This window comes from Triticum aestivum, chromosome 3B, assembly GCF_018294505.1.
Source record: "Triticum aestivum cultivar Chinese Spring chromosome 3B, IWGSC CS RefSeq v2.1, whole genome shotgun sequence".
Lineage (NCBI taxonomy): Eukaryota > Viridiplantae > Streptophyta > Magnoliopsida > Poales > Poaceae > Triticum > Triticum aestivum.
The window spans coordinates 213227030-213237434 of record NC_057801.1 but is presented as its reverse complement, the minus strand read 5'-3'; the positions used below and the strand labels follow the sequence as shown (position 1 = coordinate 213237434).

At 44.4% G+C, this 10405-nt stretch overlaps 1 protein-coding gene across 1 annotated transcript in view; it reads left to right on the top strand.

The window, feature by feature from the left end:
• The first annotated feature begins 992 nt into the window (after positions 1 to 992).
• Positions 993 to 10405, top strand: part of LOC123067461 (NADH-ubiquinone oxidoreductase chain 4-like) — a 33030-nt gene continuing 23617 nt past the window's right edge. Inside the window, exon 1 of the mRNA XM_044490245.1 lies at positions 993 to 1053. Within this exon, the coding sequence (XP_044346180.1) occupies positions 993 to 1053 (61 nt within the window). The remainder of the gene's footprint in view (positions 1054 to 10405) is intronic.

The window sequence follows — 10405 nt, the reverse complement described above, 5'->3', positions numbered from 1 at the left end:
AAATACTAGCATCCTACACTAAGAAATTAGGAATGCAGGTAAAGTGCCAACAACATTAGCAAGGACAGGCTATGCAGCAGTAAAGGATCAAACCGACAAATAGTAACAATACTCTAATGCAAGCAGTAGAGAGAAGGAATGGGTGATATCGGGATGATCGAAGGGGGTTTGCTTGCCTGGAAGCTCTGTTGAGAAGGAGGGGTCGTCAACACTGTGATCCATCGGGGCAGCAGCATCGTCAGTCTCGAAGTCTACCGGAGAGAAGAGGGGGAAGAAACAATGAATACGATGCAAATATATGCATGAAGATGCATGACATGACATTTAGCGGCGCTAGGTGTGCCCTACCGCGGTAGTAGGCGATACTGGGCGAAGGGGGGAAACATCCGGGAAAGTATTCCTAGTGTTCCGCATTTTCGGACAGATGGACTGAAGGGGACGGTTGCGTTTTCACTATGCAAGGGACTTGTGGCAGACGAACAGAGTGCTTATTTGGGTTCGTCTCGAAATTCTGAGCAAGTTTCATGTACAAAACATTTTCATCCGAGTTACGAATTGTTTTATATTAATTTTCAAAGGTTTAATTCATTTTTTAGATTAACAGATTCAATTTATTTTAAAACATTATTACATCAGCATGATGTCAGCGGCCAACTCTGACCGTTAGACGAGTCAAACTGACTCATGGGTTCCACATGTCATAGGCTGAACACTAACTAACAGTTAACACTTAATTAGCAGGTTATTTATAGTTAATTAGTTAATTAGACAGGGTTAACTGAGTTTAATTAATTAATTAACTAATTAATTTTTATTTTTATTGTATTTTTAATCTTTTTTTCTTAATGTTTTCGGGTTGACCCTGTGTATTAGAGGAGGGAAGGGCGCCGGGGGCTGTGGTGAGCTGTGTCGGGCAGGAGGCAGCACAAGAGGGGGAGCGGCCACCAGCGCAGGCGATGTTGGTAGGTGCGGCGAGTGGCGCTAGCGAGTCCATGGAGGCAGGCGCGGTCGCGGCCGGTGCGGGGAAGAGGAGGCGGGACCGCTCCATGTTTGGTAGATGGCACACATTGGTTAGCATGAACCCAATCGCGACCTAATATAACATTATAGTTACCTTGCACATCGGCGATGAAGAATGTGGTGGCCAAAGTTTTGCTTCCCATGGTGAGTTCCATGCACATCACACCTTTGGCCTCTGTCTTTTCTTTACCCTCGAATCCATTAAGTACCATACTGGTCTTCATCAATGCATGATCATCTAACCCCAACTTTTTGAAGACCGAGTAGGGCATAAGATTTACCACAGCACCACCATCAACGAGCATCCTAGCAACCGACGATCCGTTAATATGACCTTTGAGGTACAATGGCTTCAAGTGTTTCACCGGTTCTCTTGGCTTCTCGAAGATAGCATTCTTAGGACCAAAATCCAGCTGGGCTACCTCCCCTTCTTCACCTTTAGCTCGAAACACCGCAGGTAAGTAATATACCATACTAATATCCATACCTTCCCGAGCCAGCGTAGATTCATAATCCACCATCTCATCTTCATCTCCCAATGTGTATATCGGGCTTAAAGTTTCCTTAATTGAAGGGGATGTTTCACGTGGTGTGGACGATGTAATAGGGGTCGCATCATCCTCTTTCGGTGGTGAAGGTATTGCTGCAGCTAATGTAGAAGCATCTGTGTTTTGTTTTTGTTCAGGCATCCACACTTGTTTTGTGAGTGCCATGGGCCGAATTTTACTGAAAAATTCGTCACTTTGCCTCTCCTCTTTATGCTCTACCTTCTCGTGGTTCCTCATGCGTTGTAATCTCCTTTTCATGGTCTTAGTTAAACAGGGAGGACACCACTTAGATTGAGTATATTTGGGATCCCTTGGTTTGGTCTTGCTTGTGCTTGCCTCATGATCATTAACCATGGAACCCTGCTGAACAATAACAATATCACCATTAGAAGTAGCCAGATTACCAACAACCGGCTTTTCGATCTCCTTTTGCTTGTCATATTCTGCAATTTTCGCATTAGGTGACTTAACACGCCACACTTTTTTGTTGGCCTTACTTGGAGAAATTTTTATTGGCCGATTAGCACCATAGCTCAAACAGCCTTGTGTGGGATAATAAAGCCTCTAGCGAGCAGGCCTTCTAGGTGCTGCCCGCCCCATATGAAAAGCATAAGGAGCCATTGGGGGCTGCCCCCATCCTCCACTGAAGCCTCTCATGTAATAAGGCACATAGCAGGGTTGTGACATCCATGGTGTCGGTGCCCATGACCCATATGGCCTTGCATAGCGTCGAAACACTTGCTCCAGAGGCAATCTTGAATGCTTTGAATGTGATGGCCGATTAGAGCTAGAACTGGCCGCTAGACTTGCATATTTGGATAGCGACATATCAAAAGTTGGACTGATTCGCTTGCACTTAGCTTCACTCTTTTCCCACTTGCCAACTTCTGAATTCTTGGGCTTGATAAATCTAACATGAGTATCTTCTTGTACTTGTGGTTGCCCCCCGAGTGAAGGATTTTTTATGGTGATCTTCAATACTTCCTTGCCATCCGGTTGCTTATCAAGCACAACTTCTCGTCCCAAGACTTTGTCGCCCTCCTTGCCTTTCCTGGGTTCACCAATAACAACATTATCTTTATTAGCAGATTCGGCTATGCTAGGCCAAATCAACATTTTCTTTCCCTCCAAGTCCATGGTGTTTATCGGGAAGGGCTGTTTATCAACTTGCATCTCAGCAAAATTCAATCGCCCATCATTAACGGCCGATTGTATCTATCGTCGGAAAACATTGCAATCGTTAGTAGCATGAGAAAATGAATTATGGTATTTGCAATAAGCATGTCGTTTCAGCTCCTCAAACGGCGGTATGGTGTGTGATATTCTAATCATCTTATATTGCAAGAGAGCATCAAATATTTTATCACACTTTGATATATCAAAAGTAAACCTCATCTCGTCATCACGATTCTTGCGAATCGTCTTAAGAGCATTGCACATATAGGGTTTGGCCTTTGAGTACCAACCAAATTCAGTAGTGTAGACATCAACCTCATCGTCCGAATTATCATCATTGTGTTCAACCATATGCATTCTAGGATGATCAGTTGTAGACCTATGAACCTCTTTCTTTGACTCTCTTGGGCCAAAGCTTTTTGTAAGACTTGATTAATGCTCAAAAACTCATAACTTTCTAACCTCTCTTTAATGTGAGTTTTCAAACCATTAAGAACAAGATCCGCCAAGTCTCTCTCAGTTATCACTAAGCTATAACATCAGTTCTTTATATATCTAAATCTCTTGACGTAATCGGTGATCGATTCATCATGTTTCTGCCTAACTGATGTAAGATGTGACACCTTTAGCTCATTATCGCCGCTATAAAAGTGATCATGAAACTTTTGCTCTAATTACGACCATAAGAGAATTGAGTCATGTGGTAAAGCAGCAAACCATGAAAATGCGGTCCCAGTTAAAGACAAGGGAAATAAACGCACTTTCAACTCTTCTATGGAACCTCTTCACCCAACTGTGCTAGATACTGACTCACATGCTTCCAAGTTGTTTTCGTACCCTCACCACTAAATTTAACAAAATTAGGAACCTTATAACCTTGAGGGTAAGAAATTGCATCGAAGTGTTCAAGATAAGGCTTTTGATACACACGACTCTTTACTTTCGGCTCGTTTCTGAAAGTTTCTACAAACATCTTATGCAAATCCTCCCTTATTTTAGCTAAAATTGGATCCGAGGTAGATGAAGATGTTTGTGGCAATGACATAGGAGCAACCTGAGTACTAGCTATTGGTGCAACTTGTGGGATGGACGCCGAACCATAATTCGGCGGAAGACCAAACATGCTTGCGCCTATGGGTGGTGTGACAAAGTGATTCGGCGTTGATGCCGAATTGGGCACAATCATAATAGGATTAGGGTATGTAGGTGCAGCCACAAGCTAGTTGGTTTGAGTAGGATAAAAATTCAATGGCTTATTATATTGATGTTGCATAGGTGGTGCCGATGAAATAGGTAAAATTGGACTAGGGTTTTCAGATATACCAATAGTACCACTAGATGATGGAGGCATATTTTTCTGAGCATTAGCACTAGCCACAAAAGAATTGTATGTCATCACATTACCCTTACTAAGAAGACTTTCAATCACAGCCACTTGCTCTGGAGAAAAAACTTTACTCACAGTGATTACATCTTGTTCGTCGATGAGGGGAGGAAAATTGACGTTTCCAACCAGAGTGATGTTGCCTTGATGGCCCTTCTTGAAACTTGAAAGAAACGCTTCCAAATCCTCCTCCTCGCGCTTTTTCTTGAGCGCCTCGAAAGCCTCTTCACGCTGCTTGTTGCGCGCTTCGTAGGCTTGGCGATGTTCATCCAATAGTTCATCAAGACCGGGCTTAATGATGTTATCGGCGTCAACTTCTGAGGGCTTGGGGAGATTAGACATGGTTGATGATGATTCTTGGTCTTTCGTCCCTAGCGGAGTTGCCAAAAAGTGTGTTCGCACACGAACACTTCACCATGTACCTCCAACGCCGAGGGTGCACCGCAGCTCACGTCGAAGGATGCCCGTCCGGAAGCGCGGTACACAATCAATCCGGCGGGCGCTTTTGAGCACCCGAAACCCCACGCGCCCGGGAGGGACCCCGTCTGGACAAGCAGAAACTATGGGCTGCCCTAGGTCAGTTCGCCCGCCCCTAGAGCCTCGAGGATCGATGCCCTTCAATACGAAGAACGAACGAAGAACGAGAGAGAAAGAACAAGGGAGAGATGTAAAACTAGGGTAAAAATTAGATGGGTTTTGTGATTGTGTGTTGATATTCAATCGGCCGTCACCCCTTAAGTATATAAGAGGCGGTTGGACTTCCCGTGCAAGGAAAAGGCTTCAATTCACGTCCAAAACCTAGTCTAATTCGCATTTGTTTGGTCCAAACTTTCCAAAACTGTTCGGTAAAATCTGGCCGCATCTTGCGGGCCATGTTTCAGGGAGTAAACGACCTCGGATAGAAACGAGCCCAAAAGCAATCTTGACCGTTTCGTTGAGACGAACAACTTTCATGTTGAACGTTTTTCGATCTAAGGCCATCTTGAAGCGGTTTTTGGCTGTTTTCCGAAGTCTGCAGCAACGAAATTCAAAACCTGAACGAACATACCCGGAGTGTCCGGCCATCCGCAGAGAAAATCAAAACCCGGATGGTTGTCCCCGGAGTGTGTGGCCATCCGGTGCAACAGCGTCTTGTACTGGCTGTACGACCTCGGATTAAGACGATTTTTATATCAAAATCGTCCGTTTCGACGAGACGAAGACAACTTGTGTAGGAAGTTTTTCATTTGAGGTCGTCTTGGGGGCTTAATCCGCCAAACTGTACTCTGAATATAAGATCTTAGTACTTTGAGCATAGTTTCGGCCTTCAAGATGAAATCGGACGGCGATGGCCCAAACTTCAAAGACATTCATATCAACAATACGGAACTCTTTCATGTAGATCTTCTCCATTTGAGGCCATTTTAAATAAGTTGTTGACCGTGCCAAAATCTGGTGTCAACACATAGATCAAGACTGCAGGGATGTCATACTGCACACAAACCATGAATTTACAATCAGTGCTACTGTAAGACTTGATGAACGTGGTGACTCCTATTTTGGCACTGGCTTTTGGAAAGAAATTTCTAAGTTTGATGTACTGAAAGTTGGCACTAAAATTGCAATTCACATAAAAGGGCCTGGTCATGAGATATATGCTAACTTCCCCGACAAAATCATCCATCCAGACTTTGTTTGAAGTAAGTTTTCTTTTCAACTATCTGCATGTTGACTTACCCAGCAATGTTAAATGAATTGTTTAGTATTTAAGCAACCAATTATTATTCCATTTTCTTACTATATTCCTACCTGATAACTTGTAGTTATCAATACACTTTTCTATTGCCCTATTTTAACTAAATATTCCCTGTACTCCCATTTCTATCAGAAAGTGCCGCTGACAAAGGGACTCCAGAGGTGGAGAACAGGGCTGCCAACAAGCGGACGCGGGGCAATCTAGAACTGCAAGTGACTCCAGCAGGCCTAGACTTCATCAGCAGCCTCCCCGATGATATGTTGACAGTCATCATCTCCCTCCTCCCAATCAAATATGGGGCGCGGACAACCGTCCTTTCTCGGCGGTGGCGCCCCCTATGGAACTCCACCCCTCTCGATCTCATCGACACCCACGAGCTCTGCCATGGCTATCGCAAAATCTTGGATGCGTTCTCCAAGATCCTCGACAGTTACCTTGGCCCAATCAGAGGACTTAGAATGCGCAAGTTCTGTTCCAACAGCAGGGACCGATCCAAGCTTGACGACTAGTTCCGATCCCCCTCCCTAGATCAGCTCGAGGAGCTCACTTTTGATGATGGGCATATGCGCTTGCTGCCAACGTCCGCGCTCTGCCTCGCGCCCATGATGCACGTCGCCAAGTTCAGGAACTGCCATCCCCCCTTAAAGATGTGCCCGCTCTTATTCTACCACGACTGAAGCACCTCGAGCTCATTGTCGTCTGCCTCTTAAACGGTGACATGGAGCACCTGCTCCATGGCTATACTTCACCCGAGTTCCTTCATCTTTAGGTGATCAATGGGTTGAGTACATTCCACATTACCTCCACGACTCTCTGGACTATTTATGTGTGTTGCTGGTTCAGCAGGAAGACATCACAAGATGGGTACCACAGTATGGTCATTGAGGACACACCTGCACGTGAGAGATTACTTGTACTTGATCAAGTAGGTCCAACAACAATCAATGTCATTTCCGTGCTGAAATTGACAGTGTTGGGCTACTCATCTGACAATACCCCGAACTTGTTATTCGATCCACACCCGTTCAGGTACAACAACCGCCTTCTACCTCTCCTTCTACAGATTAACATTATTTATAATTTTGCAGATGTTTTTTCGTGTGTCATTCAGAAAATGATTCCGACAAGCTTGACCCCGAAACTGTGCACAGTGAAGGTCTTGGCACTAGAATCTATCGGCCCCAACCTGGAGCAAGTTGTCAGTTTCCTGAGATGCTTTCCGTGCCTCGAGAAGCTATATATCGAGGTGATGTTCCTTTCCTGTTAAATGTTAACCATAAGGGAGTTCAATTTGTGACACATTTTTTCAAGTTTACAATGACAATGTACTACGATTCTGAAGGATTCTTTTGGAGGATTTCAGTACATACATGTCTCCTTTTCCAAGTTTACAATGACAATGCTTGGTCCATATGGTTACAATCCATATGCATTTCTCCTTTGGATTCATCTGTACTAGTTTTCTTAGGGAACTTTTCATCCACTCCAACATCTTGCGAAGATCAAAGATGGCATGTTAATGCACATATTAATCATGTCAGATCGAAGATGGCATGTTAGTGCATTTTACAAATCCTGCAAACCAAATAGGCATGTAGTAGTGTTCAAAACTGCATCCATGCACTAACATGTTTTCTTGTTTTGCAGATAAGATTATGCCCAGTGGTGGGTAATGTGATACAATATAACAGTCATTTCAAATGCCTAGATATGCATCTCTCAGAAATTACTTTGAACTCCTACCGAGGGACCTTACCGGAGATTATATTTGCCAGGTTCTTTGTTATCAAAGCAAGGGTGCTGAAGGTAATGAGGTTTGCCCTACATTTATTTCGCAAAAATGAATGGTTTGTTGATCAGCGCCGGCGCCTGTGGCAGAATGGAATAGGCTCCAAAAATGCTGAATTTCATTTTGGAACTTTAGATGACAGAGTAATCGGAAGTCATCGTGTCAACCCCATACATGACTTCTCAGTGGCTGACCCCTTTGCAAAAGTTGTGAGGTTTCGAAACCAGACTTAGAAGTGGTAATATTAGTTTGAACCTCTCTGATATCCATGTTTAGCAGATCAGCACGAGCGTTTGCAGCTGATGACCTGAATTTCATTTCTAATATTAGTTTGAACCTTGTAATCTTCGAATTTGAGCCATATAACTCTGGAATTTGAACCTTGTAATATTTCGAGCTTTTGTGGTACAATCGTTGAAATGGCATCGTATGAGACTCGTATGTTGGTAGCACTATTTTGACCTTAATATGCAATGGTCTTAGATTTTTATTAACCATTCTTGAATCTGTTTACCTTGTCGACCTCACAACACATGATCTATATAGCTAACTCTACTACGATCTTCGACATTATTGCACACAGTTGGTTTCTTCCACCGTGTGCCCTGTAGAGCACGGGATTAATTATCGCACTCGAGTGTCCATCATCACCCTTCTGTGTAACTTTGACCTCATCACCCACGGGTAAACTTATGATCGAAGTCATTCCACACACTTCGTTTTTACAAAGCTTTTTGCCAATAAACGCCCACGATATGTCCCTCTTCTAGCCACCGCGTGGCAAACCAAGCCAGGCGGGAAGCTTGTGCGGTAGCATGAGAATAGGCTCACCGACGATACATTTGGCGCCTCTTCGAGCCCACGTGTGGTCAAACAAAACGTGTGCGGTGCAGTGTTGTCAAGAGTGCGCTGGAATCCTCCTCTATGAACGCCATGACAAGACGTGACGATTACAGGCCGTCTGGCCCCCATTTGTTACAACGGCTATTTAACCCTTGTGTCCCTTCAACCTTTTGATCATGCCCCACCATTGCAAGTAGCACACCCACCATGAAAAATTCTTAGAGAGTATCCTGCGCGGATCCAATGGTGCTCCGAGCGGTTGCTGACAACGAGAAGTAGTTCACCGTGCATGCCGTGGTGGACACCCATCGAAGGTTCAAGGAGCTCTTGGTGGTGTACACCAACAACCTGGTCTGGGTGGAGCACTCCATCCACATCATGGAGTTGTTGCTTGCCGAGGAGAAGTACAAGGTGGTCGGGTTCGACCTTGAGTACACTCGCGCTCATGCCGGGTCTTGTCCCGAGGTCGCCGTTGCCCATATGTGTGTGCGCAACCACGTCCTCATCTACCAATACTACCTGGCCACAAGGCCTTGCGGGCGTTTCACCGGGTTTGTCAATAGCCCCCACCACATGTTCGCTATGGTGGACATCATCAACGATGTCAAGGTGCTCAAGCATTCGGGCATCGCCTGCCAGAATCTTGTCGACGTCCAGGGCCAATACAAGATCTGGGGCAGCAAGGATCATGAGAAGGACTTATTGGTTCACCTCGTCGAGGCCATCATCGACCCCTAATACAAAAACATGAAGGATTCCTACAACAAGGACAAGCGTGCCTAGCACTCGGCCTGGATGGAGAAACTCGACAAAGCTCATGTCGTGTACGCGGCCAAGAAGGCGTACACGTGCTACGACATGTACATGCGGATTGTTGACATGAGGAAGTGCCTCCTTCCCCAAAATAGTCCAGCCGGAAGCTGGGCAATGGCAAGCATCATCGCAACAAAAAGTAGATAATTAGATCCTCGTTTCTCCTACTTTAGTATGCATGTAATTGCTTACTTTGGTGTGTCAAAATGTTATGTGTGTAGTCACTTGTGTAATTGTATGCTTAATTTGGTTATGCAATGCTGTCTTTTTAAGTATATATGTTGATGCTCTGTAGACATAGCAAATCACATCGCACACGGACTAAACAATGGAACCTGTCGGTGATGATTTCATCAATCACTTACAATTCTATACTAGCAATCGTTTGCTCACAACACACATGGCTTGTTAACAGGAATCATCTGTGTTGTTATCGGTCTTCCCACACATTTCCGATTACAGACATGTTTGTCGCGTATCACACACATCTTGTTAAGTTGAACCGTTTTTGTTCTCTTGGCTCAACGCAAACAGTTCATCCGAGTGAACTGTATGTCGTATATCGCACACACCTTCATGTGTCTGCCTGTTTTTGTTGTTCCGCCTCATCACAAACTGTTCATTCGAGTGAACCGTATGCTCTACATCGCACATGCCTTCATCTGGCAACCCGTTTCTTTTGTTCCTCCTCATCGCAAGCAGTTAATTGAACTGAACCGTATGCCCTGAATCGCACACGCAACCAAAATCTGAACCATGTTTGATACATCCGTCATCGCAAATGTTTTGCACCTTTTTTGACGCTTTTTTTACACCACCGTTTGCGATTATTGCATCGTACACAGTTTCGTCGAAGGGTCTCTGATCGTAGTGTCACGTTAGCAGCATCCTGCAGTAGTGTACCGTTGTTCCTAATGATAAAAATGAACTTATTCCACAAAGAATTGTTACTAGCTTTAGGATGGTAATTGATATTAGAAAACTAAATAAAGCAACTAGGAAAGATCATTACCCCTTGCCTTTTATTGATCAAATGCAAGAAAGACTATCAAAGCACACACACTTCTATTTCCTTGATGGATATTCTGGTTTTTCTC